The sequence below is a fragment of the Eretmochelys imbricata genome, chromosome 6, assembly GCF_965152235.1.
Source record: "Eretmochelys imbricata isolate rEreImb1 chromosome 6, rEreImb1.hap1, whole genome shotgun sequence".
NCBI classification, from domain to species: domain Eukaryota; kingdom Metazoa; phylum Chordata; order Testudines; family Cheloniidae; genus Eretmochelys; species Eretmochelys imbricata.
This window is the reverse complement of record NC_135577.1, coordinates 111,474,915-111,499,400: the sequence shown is the minus strand read 5'-3', so window position 1 is coordinate 111,499,400 and position 24,486 is coordinate 111,474,915. Positions and strand designations below refer to the sequence as shown.

At 40.6% G+C, this 24,486-nt stretch overlaps 2 protein-coding genes across 8 annotated transcripts in view; one reads left to right on the top strand and one right to left on the bottom strand.

Moving 5' to 3' along the window:
* Window positions 1–22,637, top strand: part of MOK (MOK protein kinase) — a 33,493-nt gene extending 10,856 nt beyond the window's left edge. The window contains exons 3-12 of one of the 6 annotated variants that reach the window (XM_077819391.1): window positions 581–670; window positions 2,953–3,023; window positions 14,346–14,424; window positions 14,567–14,615; window positions 15,805–15,980; window positions 19,138–19,239; window positions 19,906–20,079; window positions 20,346–20,457; window positions 21,625–21,828; window positions 21,924–22,637. In XM_077819391.1, the coding sequence (XP_077675517.1) occupies window positions 581–670; window positions 2,953–3,023; window positions 14,346–14,424; window positions 14,567–14,615; window positions 15,805–15,980; window positions 19,138–19,239; window positions 19,906–20,079; window positions 20,346–20,457; window positions 21,625–21,828; window positions 21,924–22,004 (1,138 nt within the window). In that variant the 3' untranslated portion in view covers window positions 22,005–22,637. Of the gene's footprint in view, window positions 1–580; window positions 671–2,925; window positions 3,024–5,529; window positions 5,954–7,797; window positions 7,833–14,345; window positions 14,425–14,566; window positions 14,616–15,801; window positions 15,981–19,137; window positions 19,240–19,905; window positions 20,080–20,345; window positions 20,458–21,624; window positions 21,829–21,923 lie in introns of those variants that run through there. The other 5 variants (XM_077819390.1, XM_077819388.1, XM_077819387.1 and 2 more) reach the window with 5 other exon arrangements.
* The window catches only part of WDR20 (WD repeat domain 20), a 72,270-nt gene continuing 60,494 nt past the window's right edge, over window positions 12,711–24,486 (bottom strand). The window contains exons 4-5 of one of the 2 annotated variants that reach the window (XM_077819382.1): window positions 14,288–14,363; window positions 12,711–13,286 (exon numbers count right to left, since the gene is read on the bottom strand). In XM_077819382.1, coding sequence (XP_077675508.1) covers window positions 14,322–14,363 — 42 coding nt within the window. In that variant the 3' untranslated portion in view covers window positions 12,711–13,286; window positions 14,288–14,321. The remainder of the gene's footprint in view (window positions 13,287–14,287; window positions 14,364–24,486) is intronic. The other variant, XM_077819383.1, reaches the window with a different exon arrangement.

The following is a 24,486-nucleotide window of genomic DNA, read 5'->3' as shown; positions in this document are numbered from 1 at the left end:
CTAATGGTTAATTGAGTCCCAGGCATGAATGACATAGTATTTAATTATGTTTCAACTAGCTAGTAAAATATTGTGTTTCAGTTCTTCACACTAGTGGTTATTAATTTTTAAATTGAGTTTGAACGCTAATGATTACACAGGGCTAGATTGTGCCTTTTAGGTATAGTCTTTAGCTGTAAGATGCACCAACCCAGGAGTAGCAGTGGGAGTTATTGTGACTTGGATGCACTTCTGAGTCACAGTTCCTCTCCGATTTCTTTCTTGCTGCTGCGGAGTAATAATTTACTTCTGGACTACACCAACAGTAAATTACTCCCCACTTCTCCTGGGTCAGCCAGTCTGGTCAGCAAGAAGGGGAAGTGGAGCCAGGATATTACCCATTTCCCACCCCATCCCCTTGCCCCAGGCAGTTAACTCCCCAATTACTTCTTCATTCCTGGACCCCAGATTTGGGTAGCTTGCAGAGGGACATAAGAGGAAGGGAGGTTCTTGCTCCCTTGTGTGGGGACTTAGTCACAATCTAATTCCTAAATTGTAAACTAGTTTTCCACTCTCACTTCTTTTTTAAATTACACATTAGTATCGAGCAAGTGAATAGTCTGCGAGAAATACAAGCACTGAGGCGACTGAATCCACATCCTAATATCCTTATGTTACACGAGGTGGTTTTGTAAGTACAGTGTATTTATTTCCCCTACTTCCTGTATCCTCTATTTGCAAATTTTTCAGTAGCTTTTCGAGACAAAAGACAGCTTGGAGGCATTTAACCAATTATTTATTCCATCAAAAAGGAAATCTTTGGAAGATCTGTCTGATTCTCCCAAGCCCTTATGCCTATTGTTAAGCAAAGATATGATACAGTTCTAAATTACACTTTTCAGTTTCTTTAGAGTATATTGCTGCAAAAACATGAACTACAACATCCATACTATCAAAATGGGAAAACAAGTGATCTGGGACAAGAGATATTTTTAAGCAATTAATAAATTTATGTTCTGGTTTTACGGGAAGGAGACTTAATGCCTACTGCCCTCCAAGGCTCCCTGTACTCTGTTGCACAGATAGACCAAATTCTGTAGCAAAGCTGACTTCTATTCTATTGCCTTCATCCTCCTCACCCCTATGCAACTGCACACTATGGTTCATTGCTGAAATTAATCAAGCATAACATTTGTTGATTATTATTTACAAGGATTTTTTTTCACTATGCTCTTCAGGCTGGCTTTTGCATTCTCTGGGCCTCAGCCCTTGCAGTGTTATCCAGACAACCCAGCTTAGAAACTACTTCTCACTACAAGTGCCAGAAGAGGGAAGCTAGTATTCATCTTTAGTAGCCCATCTCCTGAGTTCCCTAGATCTAGCTACAGCCCAGATTGTCAGCCACTCTCTTGCTGCAAGATGGACTCCATTTCTGGTTCCCCAATTCCTTTTTGCCTGGCTCAACTGAACAGTGCAGGGAGCGTTCACTGTAATCAAATTATTGGGAAAGGAACATTGGAGAGCAAGAGGCATCCGTAGACAGGTCCCACCAGGGCAAGGAAAAATAAAACAAAATGTCGGTTGCCAGCTGCAGGAACATGATGAATTCCATGGCATCTTGGAAAAACATCAAGTTATTTAGCAGCAGAATTGTGAAGTCCACAGGGGCCCATTTTGAGATAATGAGGTAGGTCACACTTCTCAGGGAGATGTTCCAGCTCCCTGTAGAGTCAAACAGGAAACACTCTCTGTTCATATTCACAAGTTTTTCTGCAACTACAAGGTTAAACATTTTTAAAAAAAAAAAAAAAAAACCAAAATCTCAGATTCTGGAGTAAAACATTTGAGTGTCGCAATTGTGGAATAGACTGGGTCCTGCTTTTAATCATTTCACAACTCCTATTACATACATCGTGCCAGGCAAAATGAAAAAGCACAGATGGACAACAATTACCATTCTGAAGGTCATTCCCAATATAGAATTTAAGGTTGGAAGGGACCAGGACCATCATGATCATCTAGTCTAGAGGTCCCCAAACTGTGGGGCGTGAGGGGGCATGGAGGACTGTTTGGGGGGCTGCGGCTGGGGCCCGGGCCAGCCCCCAGGTGAGGTAGTGATACCTGGCCCCGGGGCCCTGACCACCGGCCCTGCACCCAGGGCTCTGCTCCCGGTCTCCCACCCCCGTACCCGAGCTGTGGCCCCAGCTCTCTTACCTCTGTCCACGTCCCCCCACTCCTGGAGTCATGCCATCACTCCCGGCTCATGGGGGGGGGGAGGTGCAGACAGGGGTAAGGGGGGTCGTGAGGTAAAAAGTTTGGGGATCACTGATCTAGTCTGACCTGCACATTGCAGGCCACAGAACCTCACCCACCCACTCCTGTAATAGATTCCAAACCTCTGGCTGAGTTACTGAAGTCCTCAAATCATGATTTAAAGACTTCAAGTTACAGGAAATCCACTATCATAGAAAACTGCCACTGTTAAAATATAGAATTTAGAAAGTGACATAGCTAAAAATGTGACTTATTTTGGCCAGATGGGACAATATTGGGACCAGCTCAGCTATTAAATATTTTCAGATATGGCACAATGCTTTTGTATCTCTTATCAATTTTTAGTGTATACTTTATGGCTATATTATGTCTTGCTATTTTATTGGGAGCTTCCAGACTGCATCATTGTGCCATACTTAGAGTAAAAATCCATATAGTACTTGGAAGGCTAATGAGGCTTCCTGCCAGGAGAGCCGAATGCAAAGAGTTTGGGAAAATGCCATTGTAAATTAAAATTATAAATCAATTTCAATAGGTTTCTCTAGGTAAAGGTTTGTTGAAACTGAAAACTACAAGTTGCCTTATTGATGATTAAACTGACTCTTTTGCTGAGTGGAGTACTTTTTGTCTACTTTGTATACAAATGCAAATATAATTTTATTTCTTGCTCAGAAAAAAAACCCCTATTTGTTTCTTCAGTGACAGAAAATCTGGCTCTCTTGCACTAATATGTGAACTTATGGACATGAATATTTATGAGCTAATAAGAGGTATGTAGAGCATGTTTGAGTCATTCAAAATCCTCCCTTTCACAGACCATAAAGTGGCATTAATCATACTTTTCATTTGGCTTTCATGTAATGATTATATAGTATGAAATTGAAGAGTATATTGTACAATTTTTAGGGAAATTTCTACTATTTTTTGCCTGTTTTCTATACTATATAGGCATTTTTAATTTAGAAACTTGTGCACACGTCTATTTTAAATGAGTCAGAGTAGTGACTCTATAGATATACATGATCAAACCTGAAAGGGAAACAACTCTGATACAGACTACACGACTGGTACTCTGAAACATGGAAAGTTTGTATTTCATTACGTTATACATTTTCATTATAAAAATTACCAGTTTAATGGTAAGAAAATTGTGCTCATTTTGTTTGAAAGCAGCAAATCTTTCAGTTGAAACTTAATAAAGTTTGAGAACCAAGGTAAGTCTATTCAAGAAGGGCTCATGATAGAGTAATACAAGCCTCTACAGCTTCTGCTAAACTTATCCCCATAGAGGAAGCCTGCCAAATTACTACCTGGAACTTCCTTCATGTTCTGTAAACATTAGTTCCTAGCTTCTGATGCTAGAGCAGCTGTTTTTCAATGTAAGAATTAGGACCATGGGAGGAGTTTCCAGGAAAAGACAGTAGGATGATTTGCCAGTAACTAAAGACAATAAATTGAAGTGGAGGAAGGCTAGAGTGTGTTGGTCATTTATTTTTAGAGCTGTCTAAAGACAAAAGTTGTACTGCTTTAATTATATGACCCCCCCTGCACACTGTGGACAAAGTTTCAGTGGTGCTTATATCAGTGTAGTTTATTTATGTAAGAGAAAGGGAATGAGCTATACTGGTCTATGGCACCTTTATACAGTACTCCTTTTCTTTTTGCGAATACAGACTAACACGGCTGTTACTCTGAAACCTGTCTTTATACTTGTGTAAGTGCATCCACACAAGGGGTTGTTGTAGTATTTCTATAGCAGTTTAAAGAAAAATCACATCCCTAACCAACAGTTATGCCAGTACAAAAACTATGTAGGCAAGGCCACATAGACATTTTGAGAGCTGGATAATGGTTGCTGGCTGGAGCTAGGGAGGTTGTTATTGAAGTTTAATGTGCAGCGATTTCAAAATTTAAAATAGTCACTAGAAAAAACAACATGCCCAGGGTATGATATGTGGTACTTTAAAACCCAAATAAGCAAATAATTGCATGCTGAGTTACAATCTAGAGAAAAGTTCCTACTAACTTTGAGGAGACCATGCTTTCAGACCTCTGCAATGGTGAATAACCCTGTTTTTTATCTATACTTAGATCAAAAGCTGAAATTAGGATGCCGAAAAGTAGTTGAACTATGCTTGTCATTGTAAAAGTTGAGTCATGCAGTAGCTCGTGTCTTTGTTATTAAAACATAAATAATAGCCTTATAATAAGTCTAGTCTTCAGACTTGTGGTAACATTAGTAAGTCTGAGTCAGTAATGTAAGGGGCTGTCATCTACAATGGATTAATCGGATGGATTGTAAGCAAAACTTTCTGCTTCCAGGAAACCGATTTGAGCGTTACTTATTTCAGTTCTGAAAAATTAAAATGTTTAGGTTTGTACTTCAGAACTGACTGAAGCATTTGCTGTGTCCCTTATTGTTCAGCTTAACTGTGAAGCTCACACCTATAATTTAATAAACAAAACCACCATATTAAATATTTCTTGTAAATGGAATTAACAGAATTCCAGTACTTTCAGCAATGAGTCTGTTTTCCTTACGTAGGCATACAAGACCCAGAGCTCCTCAGCTACAAAATCTTTAAAAGCCATTAGATCCTGTCAATAGGGTACTGGAGTCCAGGATTCTGCTCCCAGCGTACACTGATCTGCTGCTTGGCTTTTGGCATGTCATGTCAATTCCGTGCTTGTTTCCTCTCCCAACCTCTATCTTGTCTAATCTATTTAGATAGTAAGCTTTGTGAATAGGGACCACCTCTCACTGTGTGTGTACAGTGGCTAGGGCCTGTAGATGTTACTGAAATAAAAGTAATGGTCTTCCATCACAGGCACTTGGGTTTCAACAACATTCATCCCCACAGGGCTTGCTGACTCCCACTCTACATACAACCCCATTAGTCACCAAATGATGCAATCACAGCTTCCCTGGAAACCTGTTTAAGAATGGAGCCAGCTTGTTGGGAGCTAGAAGAGCTATTTGTTATAGTTTTGAGGGAGGGAAAACAGTTATAGCTTTAGGAAGCTATACAAGAGTGTGTCAAATAGTATAGATATCTGAATGCCTATAGACCAACTCTGCTTTGAGTTGGGAAGGAAAAGGTGGCCTTTCTACAACTGAAGCATATAAGTAGTTACGGTAGAAGGTATTTCAGCAGAGTAGGATCTAGTTAGCTGCAGTTGGATGGATGTTGGGAGACCTAGAATGAAAATAATAGAAAGATTAGTATTCTGAACGTCCTTCCTTAGCCTGGTGTGTGGATGGGGTGGATTTGAATACCTGACTTAGGCTTGGTCTACACTACCAACTTATGTCGATATAACTACATTGCTCAAGGGTATGGAAAATCCACACCCCTGAGCGACATAGTTACACCACCCTAACCCTCCCAATGTAGACAGTGCTATGTCGATGGGAGGGTTTCTCCTGTTGACACAGCTGCCATCTCTCGGGGAGGTGGAGTACCTACACCAACAGGAGAAGCCCTCCCGTTGGCTTAGGTAGAGTCTTCACGAAGGGCATGTCTACACTTACCTCTGGAGCGATGGATCCAGTGGAGGTCGATTTATCGCATCTAGTGAAGAAGATAAATCGACTGCCGAGCGTTCTCCCATCAACTCCGGTACTCCACTGGAGCGAGAAGCGCAGGTGGAGTCGACGGGGGAGCGTCAGCAGTCGACCTACTGCAGTGAAGTCACCACAGTAAGTAGATCTAAGTACATCCACTTCAGCTATGTGAAAGTTGCGTAACTTAGATCGATTTTTTTCCCCCCGCCCCAGTGTAGACCAGGCCTAAGTTTTACAGCATTGCAGCCAAAGTGCTGTAAGTTTAGACAAGCCCTTCCTCTGGTTAGGGAGGTGAAAGTTGAATGCTATAGTCTGGATAATGGGGAGAAATCAGCATTGCTAAAAAGAGTTGTAAGTCCATTTACAACTCACCTTTTTAAAGCGTGCTCTCTAATTTTTTTAGTAGTCATCTGGTGTTATCTTTGAATGCCTTGAAAGGGAGATGGATTTTCTGAATATAGGACCAGGATTTAAACTTGTAATTTGATGGATAACAGTTTCCAAAAATCAAAGTTTTCCACAGGAAGATTCCAAGTTTGCTGACATTTTTGATTTTCTGTTAGGAAAACCAAAATATTTCATTTCAGGTTGGGTCAACTCAAATTGAAACATTACAGTTTAGTTCGAGTTTGACATTGAACTGCATCTATCTGAGCTGCTATGAAACCTTTTGCCCGGGTTCTTCTTTATGGGCTGGGCTCCCTAGCTGGACTCATTTCCCATGATTCACCACTGTCTCATCTCTTGTTTTAACTTCTGCAGTGCATTATGGGTAATGTACCATGAGGAGCCTGGGTCATAGAGGAGAATGGGATATGAGGTACCTGATCTACAGCTTCACACGAGGCAGCAAGATAACATCATTACATTTTCAAATTGAATTGTTTTGGAATTTTCTGTTCTGTGGAAAAAATATTTCAACTTTTGTCTCAATTAAACACATGGGCCAAAATATCAACATTTCCTGTGGATGGAAATTCTGATTTTGAACTAGCAATAGCCACAAACGGAGCCACCAAAAAGAAAGGGCACCTGCAAAACCCAGCCAACACTTGAGACTTGCTGTTTTAAAACCTAGAAAATGTTAAGCTCCCAACACACAGTTGAACTGGAAAATAAATGAATCCTTCTTAATTTTGAAAAGTATAGTATTCAACAACTTCAAGAATACTACCTGGATGATAGTTGCAACTAAATAAAAGGATCTCCTTTTTGTAGCTGCCCCGTTCTGAAGCAGAAGGAACATATTGCTAATCTGTACATCACTCTGCTGTAGATATTATTTTATTGATGCTTTGTCAGAGAGCAGCCCTCCACAGCTGTGCACCCACACAAACTAGTTAACATCTCAGACTGTTTCACTGTGCAGAAGAGAAATGGATTACTACCGGTAAACAATATCTCTTTAGTGTTAATTATGCTTTAATTTTCTGAATAAAATTATGAATCCTGCAAAATAAAATTTGAAAAAGGCATAAAACTACTACAAAAAGGCTTTTTTAAACTCGGTGGAGACAATGAAAGAGGGGAAGCAAATGTCTAGAACCAGCTGGTCTATACAAAGTTTTGGAATGAAGAAAATTTTCAAGCATGGGTTTGCTAAGAATAGATTTCTAATTGGAACAGGTGTGTGAGAACAGCAATGTTTACGAAAGCAGCATTTATTCGGTTTCTTAATGGCACTGGTCTTGGAAATTAATCCTATTTTTTCTGAAAAAATTCTGGTTGACAGAAATATTAACATTGGTTATGTAGATTAGGAATATTTTGAAAGTGTCTTTAAAACTACTCAAGTGGGGAAAGAATTATGACATAATCTCCTTACAAAGTTATGTTCTGAGTAGAACATTTAGCGCAATAGAGCGCCTTCATTCACTATCTACAAACTAGGCACCCAGGTCTATTCCAATTAAGTAAATGGGAATTTTGCCAGTGACTTCAGTGGAAGGAGGTTAGGACTCTTAAGATCCGGAGAAGATTCCGTGGATACAAGTGCATTGCAGCCACATACAAGGTAACATCTTCCTGTTGTGATTCTGTTCATAATTATTTATTGAGTTAAGCTTTTATAATGTTGTAATTCTGAAAGCTGAAGAGCATTGGTTCAGTCCTGAAAGGTGGCTTGCAAAGGGAAAAAACAGTTGAGCTTGTACCTTGTTATGAAGATGCCTACATTTATTTTTTTTTTTTTAATTGTATTTTTAACATTAGTAATTCAGAGTTTGTCTGATGTGGAAGACTATGTAACCTTGTCTGCACTAAGAAAGTTTTTCAAAAAATCCCATTGTTGCTGACAGCACTGTTAAGAGCCCTAATGTAAATGCACCACTGTTTCAAGCATTGTTGTCTAATCTACATGGATTATGGTGATTGGGGAATTAATGTGGAATTTTGAGAAATGCCTGTCACTTTGTGTGATTTGTATTCCTATGTGACTTAGGCACTTATGAATAGTTGACTATGGGTATGACTACTCTATGAAATTAGGTCGAATTTATAGAAGTCGATTTTTAGAAAGCGATTTTATACGGTCGATTGTGTATGTACCCACTAAGCGCATTAAGTTGGCGGAGTGCGTCCACAGTACCCATGCTAGCATCGACTTTCGGAGTGTTGCACTGTGGGTAGCTATCCCACAGTTCCCACAGTCTCCGCCGCCCATTGGAATTCTGGGTTAAGCTCCCAATGCCTGATGGGGCAAAAACGTTGTCGCAGATGGTTTTGGGTATATGTCGTCAGTCACCCCTTCCTCCGTGAAAGCAACGGCAGACAATCGTTTCATGCCTTTTTTCCGTGCGGGTGCCATACTGCTTTCAGCAGATGGTGCAGTAGGACTGCTAACTGTTGTCTTCAAACCACCGCATTCGCTGCCACTCCGCTCTCCTGCTCTTGTCTCAATAGTGAATTTCCCTGTGTTGCCTCTCGTGGGCTCCCGCTTTCCGCGGCAACTCTGCTCTCATGAATCCACCTCACAGGTCGTCAGCCACCGCTTCCGCTGCCACTCTGCTCTCCTGGTGGTCTCGCAGGGCCGCTTCCGCTGAAGCTCTGCTCGGCTGCTCTTGTCTCGCCATAACATGGCAAGTGTGCAGCCCGCTCAGCTGTTATGTCCTGGCAGCAGACGGTGCAGTAGATTTGCAAACCATCATCATTGAACGACCGCTTCCGTTGCCACTCTGCTCTCCTGCAGACGCCATATCATGGCAAACATGGAGCTTGCTCAGATCACTGCAGCAGTTATGAGCATTGTAAACACCTCTCACATTATCATGCAGTATATGCAGAACCAGAACCTGCAAAAGCAGGCAGGGGGCGATGGCAGCACAGTGATGAGAGTGATGAGGACATGGACACAGACTTCTCTCAAAGCATGGGCCCCTACAATTTGGCCATCCTGGTGGCAATGGGGCAGGCTTATGCCATGGAACACCGATTCTGGGCCCGTGAAACAAGCACAGACTAGTGGGACCGCATAGTGTTGCAGGTCTGGGATGATTCCCAGTGGCTGTGAAACTTTCACATGCGTAAGGTCAAAGTTCCATGAAAGTGCCTTGCTTTCCCCTGCCCTGAAGCGCAAGAATACCAAGAAGAGAGCAGCTCTCATGGCTCACAAGCGAGTGGTGATAGCCCTGTGGAAGCTTGCAACGCCAGACAGCTACTGGTCAGTTGGGAATCAATTTGGAGTGGGCAAGTCTACTGTGGGGGCTGCTGTGATCCAAGTAGCCAACGCAATCACTGAGCTGCTGCTATCAAGGGTAGTGACTCTGGGAAATGTGCAGGTTATAGTGGATGGCTTTGCTGCAATGGGATTCCCTAACTGTGATGGGGCGATAGACGGAACGCATATCCCTATCTTGGGACCGGACCACCAAGGCAGCCAGTACGTAAACCGAAAGGGGTACTTTTCAATGGTGCTGCAAGCACTGGTGGATCACAAGGGACGTTTCACCAACATCAACGTGGGATGGCCGGGAAAGGTACATGACGCTCGCATCTTCGGGAACTCTGGTCTGTTTCAAAAGCTGCAAGAAGGGACTTTATTCCCAGACCAGAAAATAACTGTTAGGGATGTTGAAATGCCTATAGTTATCCTTGGGGACCCAGCATACTCCTTAATGCCATGGCTCATGAAGCCATGCACAGGCAGCCTGGACAGTAGTCAGGAGCTGTTCGACTACAGGCTGAGAAAGTGCAGAGTGGTGGTAGAATGTGGATTTGGATGTTTAAAAGCGCACCGGCGCAGTTTAGTGACTCGGTTAGATCTCAGCGAAACCAGTATTCCCATTGTTATTACTGCTTGCTGTGTTCCCCACAATATCTGTGAGAGTAAGGGGGAGACGTTTATGGCGGGGTGGGAAGTTGAGGCAAATCGCCTGGCCGCTGATTACTTGCAGTCAGACACCAGGGCGGTTAGAAGAGCACAGCAGGGCGCGCTGCGCATCAGAGAAGCTTTGAAAACCAGTTTCATGGCTGAGCAGGCTACGGTGTGAAAGTTCTGTTTGTTTCTCCTTGATGAAAACCCACCACCTTGGTTCACTCTACTTCCCTGTAACCCAATTGCCCTCCCATCCCACCTTCGATCACCGCTTACAGAGGCAATAAAGTCGTTGTTTCAAAATCATGCATTCTTTATTAATTCGTCACACAAATAGGGAGATAGCTGCCAAGGTAGCCCGGGAGGGGTGTGGGAGGAGGGAAGCACCGGGTGGAGTGGGGGGTGAGGGAGCAGGGGAGGAAGGAAGGACAAGGCCACATTGCACTTTAAAACTTATTGAATGCGAGCCTTCTGTTGCTTGGGCAGTCCTCTGGGGTGGAGTGGTTGGGTGCCTGGAGGGGCACCCCCACCCCTGCGTTCTTAGGCGTCTGGGTGAGGAGACTATGGAACTTGGGGAGGAGGGCGCTTGATTACACAGGGGCTGCAGTGGCGGTCTGTGCCTTTCCTGCACCTCAACCATACACCGGAGCATATCAGTTTGATCCTCCAGTAGCCTCAGCATTGCATTCTGCCTCCTTTATCATGCTGCCGTCACCTCTCCTGTTGCTCCAGCCATCTGTCCTCATGTTCATTTTGTGCTTTCCTGGACTCTGCCATTGTCTGCCTCCACGCATTCTGCTGGCTGTTTCAGTTTGGCTGGACTGCATGAGCTCAGAGAACATTTCATTGTGAGTGCATTTTTTTGTGCTTTCTTATCTGCGCTAGCCTCTGGGACAGAGATGCTAGTAGCAGTGTTGAAACTTTTGCAGCTGTGGGAGGAAAAAAAGGGAGATTAAAATGGAAAAAGACACATTGGCCATTTAAAAGGAGGGGCTGATGTTTTCGGGTTAACATGCAGCACAAACCCAACTAACCCCCCCCCCCCCACACACACACACTCACCCAATTCTCTGGGATGATCGCTTCACCCCTCCCTCCACCGTGTGGCTAACGGGGGGGATGATTTCTTTTCAGCCACAGGCAAACAGCCCAGCAGGAACGGCCACCTCTGAATGTCCCCTGAATAAAATTCCCCTGTTTCAACCAGGTGACCATGAATGATATCACTCTCCTGAGAATAACACAGAGAAATAAAGAACGGATGTTGCTTGAATGCCAGCAAACACCAGGACCACACACTGCCATGCTTTCTTATACAATGATTCCAGACTATGTGGTACTGGCCTACCATGGTAAAGTGTCCTACCGTGGAGGAAGCAATAAGGCTGCCCTCCCCAGAAACCTTTTGGAAAGGCTTTGGGAGTACCTCCAGGACAGCTTCATTGAGATGTCCCAGGAGGATTTCCGCCCCATCCCCAGACACATTAACAGACTTTTCCAGTAGCTGTACTGGCCGGGAATGCATCCCAAGTCTTCAGGGCAAGGTATTCACTAAACACGCTTGCTTTGAAACTTGCTTTTAAACCACGCATTATATTTACAAAGGTACACTGACCAGAGCTGCCTTCTCCACTTTTAAGGTCCGGGAGCCCGGGTTGGGAGGGTATTGGATCCAGGGTGATAAACAGTTCCTGGCTGTCGGGGAGAACGGTTTCTCCACTTGCCTGGTGTGTGCTATCTTCAGCCTCCCCCTTCTCATCATCTTCCTCGTCCCCAAAATGTTCATCACTGTTGCATGAGACTCCCCCCTTGCAGGAGTCAACGTACAGGGGTGGGGCAGTGGTAGGGGCACCCCCTAGAATTGCATGCAGCTCATCACAGAAGCGGCATGTCTGGGGCTCTGACCCTGAGCAGGCATTTGACTCTTGGGTTTTTTGGTAGGCTTGCCTAAGCTCCTTAAGTTTCACATGATACTGTTGTGGGTCCTTGTGATAGCCTCTGTCCTTCCTGCCCTTGGAGATTTTTTTCAAATATTTTGGCATTTCATCTTTTGGAATGGAGTTCTGAAAGCACGGATTCGTCTCTCCATACAGCGATCAGATCCAGTACCTCCGTTCGGTCCATGCTGGAGCTCTTTTGCGATTGTGGGACTCCATGGTCACCTCTGCTGATGAGATCTGCACGGTCACCTGTGCTGATCAGCTTGCCACACTGGCCAAACAGGAAATGAAATTCAAAAGTTCACGGGGCTTTTCCTGTCTACCTGGCCAGTACATCCCAGTTCAGAGCGCTGTCCAGAGCAGTCACAATGGATCACTGTGGGATAGCTCCCAGAGGCCAATACCCTCGAATTGCATCCACACTAACCCAAATTTAACCTGGGGATGTCAATTTCAGCGCTAATCCCCTCATTGGGGAGGAGTACAGAAATCGATTTTAAGAGTGCATTAAGTCAACAAAAATGGCTTCATTGTGTGGACGGGTACAGGGTTAAATCGATCTAATGCTGCTAAATTCAACCTAAACTCATAATGTAGACCAGGGCTAAGGGTAGAATTATCAAACTAGAAACACCAAGGGTCAAGAGAATGAAAGCAAGCAGTTTATTGGGGAAGGAATCTTTAGTTAGTCATACTGTTTACAATTTTTTTTATTAATACATATTACCTTCAGTAATTAACATTTTGGAATTTTAAATATGTCAAAGATTTCACACCCCAGCCCTTTCAAATAAGGTGTGAGTGCTCACAATATACATGGTCAGAGATAAAATAGGTCCTCTAGCAAAATCAAGGAAGACCAGATTTGACATTCCTGATACTTAATGGTAAAAAAAAAAAAAAAAAAAAAAGGCAGAAAACAAATAAGGGAAAGTTTTCAGGCCTTTATATACATCAAAGAAGCAAAAAAGGACCCAATCTGATTTTTATTTTTTTTTTAAATCCTCTGCAGAATTCTGAAAAAACAAATATTGCAGGTTAGTCTTAAACAAACCTGTGTTATAGCAGACTCTTATGCTAACAAGGGGATGAATCGTCTTGTGGTTCAGACAGTGGACCGAGAATCCAGAAATCTTGGTTCTGTAGCTGGCTCAGCTGTAGACTTCTTTTGAGACCTTAGGAAAGGCATTTCACCTCTAAGCTTCAGTTTCATCATCTGTCAAATGGGAGTAAGTGCTCAGATACTGTAGTAATGGGGACCATACAAATGCCATTAAAGAAAATAATTCTTATTGTCTTACTCTTTTAGGTATAACATTTATTTTTACGTGGCAAACCGCTCTACCTGGCAAAGAATGAGTACAAATAGAAAATCCAAAGGTTGCAATAACATGTTTGGCTATATAGTTAACTAGCATTATAATCTAAAGTTAGTTTTAGTTAATGAATTGTTAAATATAGTCTAACTTTGAAGTAATTTAAAACTTGTTTAACCAGAGTCACTAAGTTTTCTAAGGAATTTGCTAATTTTCTCTTTGTACTAATGATATTATTTAGAGGCACTACAGCATAGCTCAAAGCCTTAAGAAGGCCTGTAAAGGAAACAATCTGAGTGATTATCAGATGTCTTCAGGACCCTAAACAAAAATGGAGTAGTCTTGCTTGTCAGCAGTCTTACCTTTGTCAGTAACACCCACTGAAGTAAACAGGTTGTTCTGTAATTTGCATACCAAAACAGGAATAAGACACTTTGGGCAGTGCACTTGTAGAGGAATAAATCCCTTCTAAATCTTGAACTTTATGCATCATTATTTTAGTGCTTACATAGGAAATGAGGTCTACCAATATGTTTGGAATGGAATACTTCTGCTATAATACAATTGGGGGAGAATAGATATATGATGTTACCATTCATAATACTCTCAACTTGTCTGGAGCAGAATCCCTCCCTGCACTATGAAAAATCATGCAATACCAATGCTGCCAATTTATAGGCAGTCAGATTCACAGCTGTACTTGTCAGACTATTCTGGTGTATTCTGAAATTTGGCTGTTTTCACCTTATGTCCTAGTTTAAATGAAATGCTGATTGCAATGGTGGTGGTTTTGTACGACAGGTGTAAAAATGTTAATCAAATTCTTCTTATTCATGAAGAGGGGAATATGGATTCTGTATCAGAAGGTGAAAAGTGGATGTTACTTCTATTGTATACTTACTCACTGATATAAAGCATTTGTGCAACTTGAAATTTCATTTGACTGTTCCACGTTCTAGGGAGGAGAAAGCCATTACCTGAAAAAAAAATAATGAACTACATGTACCAGTTGTGCAAGTCCCTTGATCACATGCACAGGTAAGACTAAATTCAGCAGTAACCTTTCAAGAAGTATGCCATACGCTTATAATTAAATATTGCCTTCAAATAATTAGAAACATAGTGAATATGCTCATACTTTCATTGAGTTGTTCTTTTTGGTATTTTTATATTGGTGCAGAAATGGAATATTTCATAGAGATGTGAAACCAGAAAATATATTAATAAAGGTAAGTAGTCTTGTGAGATGATATCATTTAACTGAAAGTGCAAGTACATATACTAGCTTCTCAGAATAAACAGAGAAATGTATATCTTTGTAAGTATGAGGTATAATTTTCATAGTTAGAGAGAGTTGACTCTTTGGTATGTAACTTTAGTCTTGTGCCCTCTCTTCCTTGAATGGTGAATGAACAAATGTTTTCTTTTGCTATTGGATAAAAGCATAAATGGATTCTCTTGTTCTATAGCTGCAAATCTTACATCTGAGCTAAGTCTGAAAGCAAACAAACTCACTTTTTCATGTATTAATGACTTTTTCCGTTCTGTGCTATTTTTGAAACAAGTGTTGGGACTCAGTCCTGCAGCCCCCCTTTCCATGTTTAACTCCTATGGTCGGCAGAAGTTGTTCACACAACTGCACAAGGAGACCTTACGTTGATTTTGTTTTTGAAAGATTCCTGTATTAAAAACTATCAAATGCTGGCAGAAGGCCTATTTTCCAGAGTTGTTTAGTAGTTTTGTTGCCAGAATTCAGCTCATTTATTTTTATGGGATAGATTTTACTGTTTCAAAGTCCTTAGTGTGTCCCAAAATGAAACCAGGAGGACGAAGAGGAACTAATACAAAGAAAAGCCAGAAAAATATCTATCATGTGACTACTAAAATGAGGACACCAAGAAAATAACCTCATCTAAATATGTCGCTTTTAGCAATGTTCCCTTCAAGACTAGCTAATACATTTTACTATTAATGGTTATCTCTAACATTTTTTGTGACAATGTACAGAAGGATATTAGTGTGTATTATGGGACATAAATGGCCTTAAATTTCAGAAGCACTTACAATTTAAAGGACAGTTTTACAATTTGTTACCATAATGAAACATTTACCATAGCTGAGATATGCTTCATTGATAGGCTGCTGGAGTGTCACTGGAATAGGCTTTAGTAACATTTAAACGCAGACATGCAATTTGACATTCCAAATCACCTTTTTTCTCTTAAACAAAACAAAAACAAAAAAACCTAAAAGTTAGTACCAAAAGCAAACTATAATTAGATTTATAATGGCTGGTTCAGGTATTTCAGAAGTCTTCCTGCCTTTGCTTCAATATTTGACCGTTTTCTAATTTATTGGACAACATAAGGTTGGTTGGTTTGTTTGTTTGTTTGTTTGTTTGTGGTTTTTTTGCAGCAGGATACCCTGAAGTTAGGAGACTTTGGATCTTGTAGGAGTGTATATTCCAAGCAGCCATATACAGAATATATCTCTACACGCTGGTACCGAGCACCTGAGTGCTTGCTCACAGATGGCTACTATAGCTACAAAATGGACATGTGGAGCTCTGGCTGCGTTTTCTATGAAATCACAAGGTACAGTGCTAAGTAGAAAGAAATTCAGAGTCTGGTTTATTCAGTGTCAAAGAAACTCCAAGTTGAGAATCAATTTATTATGTAATCAGCACGTGGCATGAGTAATATTATGTTGAAGGCATAAATGTTATTTACCATGGTTTTCTGGAACTCTTTCATGCCTCTAGTCTGGAAGTTACATTAGGCACAGATCCTTCCTTGTCTGTCACCAAACACATATAATAGCAGATTAACAATAAAGTAGCTGGATGCTTAACAGAAAGTAAGACTGTCACATGCCTTTATGTAGTTAATTCCCCCTACGTGTTTTATTGTTTGTAATATTTTTTCATGATTGAATATTTCTTAGTTTGGGAAATAGTGATTGTTTTTTCTTCCTTTCCTCACTGAGTCCTGCATGGCTCACTGGGGGTATGCTCCCAGGGGTTGCCCGCAGTGGTCAGTCCTGAGTCTGGTACTATTCAATAGTTTCATTAATGACTTGGATAATGGAGTGGAGAGTATACTTATAAAATCTGCAGATGACACTAAATTGGAAGGGGTTGCAAGTCTTTTGGAGTATAGGATTAGAATTCAAAATGACCTTGACAAAATGGAGAATTGTCTGAAATCAACAAGATAAAATTCAATATAAGTGCAAAGTACTACATTTAGGAAGGAAGAATCAAATGCACAAATACAAAATGGGGAATAATTGGTTAGGTGGTAGTACTGATGAAAAGGATCTGTGGGGTATACTGGATCAACAATGTGATACAATTGTGAAAAAAGCTATTATCATTCTGCAGTGTCATATGTCAGACATGGGAGGTAACTGTCTCTCTCTACTCAGCACTAGTGAGCCCTCAGCGGGAGTACTTTGTCCAGTTCTGGGCACCACGCTTTAGGAGAGATGTGGACAAATTGGAGAGAGCCCACAGGAGAGCAACAAAAATGATAAAAGGTTTAGAAAACCTGTCTGATGAGGAAAGGTTAAAAAAACTGGGCATGTTTAGTCTTGAGAAACAATACTGTTGGGGGTGAGGGTCAGGGGAGAAACATCTGATACCAGTCTTCAACTATGTTGAGGGCTGTTATAAAAAGGATGGGGATCCGTTGTTTTTGGTGTCCACTGAGGGTAGGACAAGAAGTAACCGGTTTAATTTGCAGCAAGAGAGATTAGGGTTAAATATTAGGAATAACTTTCTAACTATTTGAGTAATTAAGTTCTGGAATAGGTTTCCAATGGAGGTTGTGGAATTCCCATCACTGGAGGTGTACAAGGGCAGGTTAAACAAACACCAGTCAGGGATGGTCTTGGCTTACTTGGTCCTGTCTCAGCACAGGGGGATGGACTTGATGACCTTTCAAGGTCCCTTCCAGCCCTACATTTCTACGATTCTATGCTGACAGTGCAAGTGAGATATAATTGTAGCCTACCAATGCTATTTTTAATCTATCTAGCCCGTGTGGTGTAACAACAGTAGAGTAGACATGGCGGCATGGGCTAACAACGCAGGTACATAGCAGGCTCTCCAGGCAGCTTGTACTCTGGCTGCTGGCCTATGCTGCCATGTCTTCACCACTATTATTACCAGTGCTAGATAAATTAAAGCTAGCAGGTGTATGCCTTCTTGTGCTACAGTCACACCTTCAATGGCAGTGTAAACATACCCTTGTTGTCATGAGCATAGCCGTCCTCAGTTTTGATAGTACATTTGAGATGTTAATATTTTTGCCTCCTCTGCTGATTTACTCTTTTGCAACAGCAGAGGAAATCAGTCACATGGGAGTCAACTCTGCAGTTTAATTTGTAAAAGTTTGTTAAACCACATTTTCTACAGGCTCTGTTTTGTGAAAAAAACAGACCTTACAGTTTGACTCTATGCAAAAGTGAGTTTTGCGGAAGCTGTAATAAAATTTGTTCAGCTGGTTGAGAGATGCAAGTGTGCAAGAAATTATAGAACTGGGGAGAGTCTCTGTAATTTCCATTATTATTATAGGTTTCAGAGTAACAGCCGTGTTAGTCTGTATTCGCAAAAAGAAAAGGAGTACTTGTGGCACCTTAGAGACTAACGAATTTATTTGAGCATGAGCTTTCGTGAGCTACAGCTCACTGATGCATCTGATGAAGCGAGCTGTAGCTCACGAAAGCTCATGCTCAAATAAATTCGTTAGTCTCTAAGGTGCCACAAGTACTCCTTTTCTTATTATTATTATAATTCATTAAAATGGTTTAAAAAGCCAGTGAATATTTCCTGAACATCCTTGTGCTCTGGAAAAGGCAGCTGTTCTGTGTTGCACTCCTCCTCTTCCTTCTCCTCCACTTGGCCTGTGTGCCCTAGCAATGGCAACAATTCTGCTCTGTCCTCCTCCTCTGCCACCTCGTTTGGTATGCAACCAGCAGTGGCAGCCTTTTTGCTTCTCTCTCTTCCTTCAACAAGGACATACAGCTGCTATTGCTCCCGCCACATGAACTGGCAGCCCTTCTGCTTTGGCTGCTTGCTGACTAGTAGAAATAACTAATTTTATGTTGGGCAGAGGCCAGTTGACACGCAAAAAACCCAAATGTGTCCTTTCTCCCACAAAATAAAACTGACTCCAAATGAACTAACTCTACAGTACTCTTACAAAATGCCACACTTTCATCCCCATAAAAACCAGCTGAGCTTTAAAGCTCTGCAAGTAAGTATACTCCAGGTGAATGTTTACAACAGAGTTTAGACATTCCTTGGCAGATTGTGGGTATGGGGGCAGGTCAGTGGTTAGAGACTGTTCTTTTGCCTGAACTGATTTGCCCAATCCCACCAGAAGCGTGGGCAATAAGCGAACACATTGTTCTCCTATTGCTGACCAATATGAAATGCAGTCTGAAAACAAAAGGAGTACTTATGGCACCTTAGAGACTAACAAATTTATTTGAGCATAAGCTTTCGTGAGCTACAGCTCACTACGAGCTGTAGCTCACGAAAGCTTATGCTCAAATAAATTTGTTAGTCTCTAAGGTGCCACAAGTACTCCTTTTCTTTTTGCGAATACAGACTAACATGGCTGCTACTCTGAAACCAGTCTGAAAACAGTCTGTCAGTTTTCAGAGCACACCACACAGTGGCAGTCATTCCATGAGAACTAGTTTAAATCGCTTTTAGTATTGCCAATTTTATTTCTTATCTTTCAGTTTCCACCCTCTCTTTCCTGGATCTAATGAATTAGACCAAATATCAAAAATCCATGATATTCTAGGCACCCCTGCTAAGAAAACTCTTAATAAGTTCAAACAGTAAGTATGTAGTACACTCCCATATTTATTAATCTAAATAAGTGAAATCTGCTATATAATCTAGCAGTTTCCACAATCATTCTTTTATTGTGAACGCTTTAAATCTAAATATAGTCATTAATTAATATGTAAATACCTAAGTCTGTCTTAAGTGTAATTCCTAAATGCAATTTTCTGATCACACAAGATTTCAAGTTGAGGGGAGAGGGAACTTGAGCAGTTTTTTCTTACCCACATCAGGGATTTGTGTCCTGCAGCCTATACCAGCTGAACCATTGCTGCACAAACTTTGTGGTCAAGGGGACTTTCCTCCTCCACAAATGTAATGCTGCTTCATGCCAGTTGCCGGATAGGGGTTCTCTCCCTATCCAGAGGCAGTTCCTTTGTGATGTTCCCAGGCAGATGAGAGAGAATCAAAACTGTGTTCTAGGTCTCACCTGGCAGTTTACCTCTGCACCATCTAGCATGTCAGTGATAATTTTGTAAGGAAGGAAATTCTGACATTTGAGTGCTTCTTTAATTACTTCCCTTTTCAAAAATGTAGTAATTAATTACTGTCCCTAGTCAGATTAGATTGACCTTTTAGGTATTTTTTTAGTAAGTTTAATATTTGGAGGCAGTTTACATGAATGTTAAGTGTTTGCTCTATTACTGGGTTTAACACAGGTCAAGAGCTATGAGTTTTGATTTCCCCTTTAAAAAAGGGACAGGACTATCTCCACTTGTGCCTAATATCTCCCCCAAGAGCCTCTCCCTTATGTATGCGATGATAGAATACGATCCTGATCAGAGAACTGGTGCCCACCAAGCACTACAGCATCCTTATTTCCGAGAGCTGAGGTAAGTTTTACACTTTCAATACAGGATTTTAAAGTTAGATCCCGAAATGCACAATAGACTGTGGAGAAAAGAACTTGGTCTAAAGTAAATCCTGAATTTATTAGGTTACAATCGCCTTGCAAATAAACATACCAGCAGTTTTCTTTATTTACTGCATTAAAACAACTGAGAAGTAAAATTCATATGGCAGTTTGTCTTTACTATCCTACTGGACTCCAGATTTCATCTGAAGGGGTGGTATTTGACTTTTTGTTCACTCTTTTCAGAATAGCAGAGAAGCAAGCTGTAACCATGCACAGAAAAATGAGATTAGCAGAAAACATAGTGGGACAAGAATCTATCAACTTGTGGTGTATTTCAAAGGATGGTAATAGGCAGGTAATATTTAAATCAAACTGGAGAACATGCAGCCTATTTAAATAAAGTCATTTGTAATGTCTAGTTTAGATACATAAACAAATATACATTAGATACATATAATCAGATAGGTCTAGTTTAGATACATAAACAAAAGTCACTTAATGGTGACTGCATGGTTTTATTCCTGAGGTAAACTAAGGCTCCAGTCCTATATAGGAATCTGCTGGCATAGACCTCCGCACCTGGGCAAAATGCTATTGAAAGGCAGGGGTCAGGGCCTAAAGGTTTGCCATAGTCCCTTAATTAGATAGTGGTAGTAAGTCTTGCTGATAGCTTTGTGCCTTTTTGCCTTCTGTATGCATTATAAAGGACCAAGAATTTTTTTAATTTCTATTCATGTACACTGGAAATTTTGGTCTTGTCTATCCTGTTTTTCCTGGAAGACTATAGATAACTGGAGAACTAAGGTAACATTAGATGCCAAGGATATGAAGCCTCGCTGAGAGAAGAGATTTATATGTAGACTGTTAAACTTTTATTTTGTTTATACTTATCTAAACTAACTCCAAAATGATTCCACTTCTCCATCCCTTCATCCAAAGGCCACGTTCCTAATACGCATCTCTGGGTCCTCCAACTGAGACCTGCAGCAAAACAGGACTTGACCTTCCTAATTTAAGATAGATTTTTTTTGTTGTTGACAGAGACAAGATAGGTGAGTTAATACTTTTCATTGGACCAACTTTTGTTGGTGGAACACAGAAGCTTTCAAGCTTCTCAGAGCTCTCCCACAAGTCTCTGTAGTTGACATACACTCGGCCTTTTTTGGTTAAACACACATCATAAATTAGCAACAGAAAAAGTCACAAGCACAGTTTTCTTCTATAGGTCATCTTTAAAGTATGAGTCCTTTTTCCCATTAGCGGCCATTTGTTCCACTAATTCAACTGTTGGGAATTGGTTGAAATAGGGTTTGTACACAGATGCTTGGGGAAAACCACAAAAAGAAAATGTGCAGGTCTTTATAAGTAATCATCATTAAGGGATGTATGTTTAAGAATTCAACTGAAATGGATCTTTGGTGGGTTGGTTTTGGGAGGGGATTAAAGTTCTGTTTTTTATTTTATCCTGTTTAAGAAAAATGTCACTGTCAGCAGATTGAAACTTGTAACTTTATTTTAAAAGCACTCTCTTAGGAAAACCCAAGAGAATCCAATAAGACATCATGAACCTTCCTATGCAATAGAATTGCCAAAACTGAATGTTTCTGGAGTAACCAAGTTGACTTCTTATCCTAATCATACATTTCATTCAGTTTTTACCACACCTGCAACAAATGGTGAAGTCCCTGTGTTACAACCTATTAAATATATTGGGACAAATCAAAAGGTAGCAAACTTTAACTTGCTTATTCAGTTATACACAGAAGATAAATATAAATGTATTACAGACTATATTTCAAACTTCTATCATTTTTTCAACAGTCTGAAAAACAGAAGGAACTTAAGTCTTCTGTGAAACAATACCATTTACCCACAATAGAAAGAAGAGGTGGAGGATATTGACCATCTTGTCAAATATTTGGAATGTAAGAAAAAGCATGAGTATGCAGCGAAACAGATTCACCCATGCTTTCTATATTATTGTCAAAGGTACACCAAAAGCAATAGTGCCTTATCTTTTGTTTCCCTGAAATGCTGCAGGAAAACACTACAAGACTATTAGCACTTTATTTCTGAACAGTATCAATATTTATCTAAGCACCATTTTGGCAGCTCAAAATGCACTTTATACTTGAACCCTTTTAAACAAATTAGCTTTTTAATATTTTTTTTAAACAAAAATGGATAATTTAGGATGTTTTAGTTTGAGTGCTAGGAATGCCATTTTGTAATTAAGTTTTATATACAAAATAGTTTATGATGATATTTAAAACTTGTTAAACTTGATCTGTTCATTTTGTACCTTTTTTAACAGATGAAAATGTTAGTTGCGTAGACAATGTTGGAAAATTACCTCCTGTATTAGGTTGATAATTTCAAAGCTCAAGTCTGTTAATATTTTATGGATTATGATATAATTTGAGAAACACCTGATTTTAGTAAAATTAAACAGTTTTAATTTCTTTTGACATTTGTATATGCAAAGGATAGCTGTACAGTTACATATCTGATTCATAAGCAAATCTATCTTTATCATTTGTGTCCTTTTCTTTCTTAAACCATGCTTTTGTATTAATCAAATCGCTTTTGCGATTAGTTGGTTGAAATAGCAGTAAAGAAACAGCATATGGATTTAGACCATTTTTTCACATTTCACAAATTATAGGCACTAATTTAATAAGGTTCTTAGCTTTTGTGCTGTAGAAGCCAACAAAATTCAGAAATAACATTTTGGTCATTGTAGCAGAGAGATACCATTTAAGGTAATGACTAAGAGTTCAGTGTGTTTGATTTTTAAAACTTTCATAATATCCTAGTAAGAAGGCAAATTCTCAGTTTAGCATTAGCTCTGTTACAAAGTAGCTTTACAATTTTAGAACCAAATGGAGTTCAACTATGGAAGATATTATAGCTGTGTTGGGACTGGATTTTTCAAGTTCTGGCTATTCCTAAGTGGGAAACTTTTCCTGATATATATATATGGAGGTACTTCTGTACAATGAGCTGTGCATTTAAAAAAGATTCTATCCTTTATGGTTGTAAAAGTTACTCTGTTCACATCTGGAAAGTTAATGGACATCTCTTCCTGTTTGAAAAACAGCTCCAGTGCCTCTGCCGCTCTTCAGAGCTTCTCTAGGCTGCAGCAGAGTGAAATCATTAAGAGCCCACTCAGTTTTACAGCTGCTAGTCAGAACTTAGTGGACAGCAGTTAAACTGAAGTCACTGCATGTTGGTGCTGCTGAGGCATTCATTGGAGTTGATGGGAGAACACCCCAGACTCAGTCTACACTAGAAAGTTTTGTCAGCATAGTTATGTCAGGTCGGAGAGTGGGTGGTGGGGAGAATCCCACCCCCTAATCAATATAGTTAAGCCACCCCCTTTCCTCTCCCTCCCCTTCCCCCGTAGACACATCTTATACTGACAAAAGCTATACTGGCAAAAGGACTCCTCATGTTGTTTGGGGCAGGCAGTTTAACTATACTGCCAAAAGAATCCCTTTTGCTGAGTAGGCACTGCATCTCCAGTAGGGGGCTTTGCAAGGATAGCTACACCATACGCTATAGCCTTTGTGGTGTAGAGTAGTCCCTGGAGAGACGTAGACTAGTGAAGACCTCTTTTCTCCATGTTTTATCAGACATCAACTAGCCAAAGTTCAATACAAACAATGGAGCCATTAGTCAAGATCCAGGAACAGCACCCCAGTAGAAATCCCAACAGCTCATGTGTCAGGGGCAGCAGGCTTCTCATCTAGGTGTTGCCTGTAGGCCTCACAGTGACGATGCAGTTTTAATGCCCTGATAATGCCCAGGAAATGCATGGACCTTACAGGCTTCCTTTGTTAATGTATACATTGTTTTATGTGTACATATATGTAGGTAACTACTTCCTAGGTAAGTTGTGTTTGGTGGTAAGGAGTGTGCTAGTCACCCTAAATCTTTACCTTATTGCTTATAGGAAGTAGAATGGCATTGTTAGTGCTAGATGGCTGGTCACTTTTTTATTAGAAAAAAACATAAGCCAAACTAAACCCAGCTTTTTCATAAAAGGACATCAAATGTGAAGATAAATTAAATCCAGTCAGACTCAGGGCTTGTCTGCAACTATGTCGTGGTAGCACTTTAATGAAGATGCTACTATGCTGACAGGAGAGCTTCTCCTATCAGCATAGTTAATCCACCTCTGCAAGAGGCGGTAGCTATGTCAACAGGAGAAGCTCTCCCTCAACATAGCACTGTCTACGCCAGCAGTTAGCTCAGTAGAACTACGTCACTTGAGTGTGGATTTTTCACATCCCTGAGCAACATAGTTATACTGATGTAAGTTTGTAGGGTAGACCTGGCCTAAGAAAGTCAGTCTACATACAGCTAAAATAGTGCTGGAGTT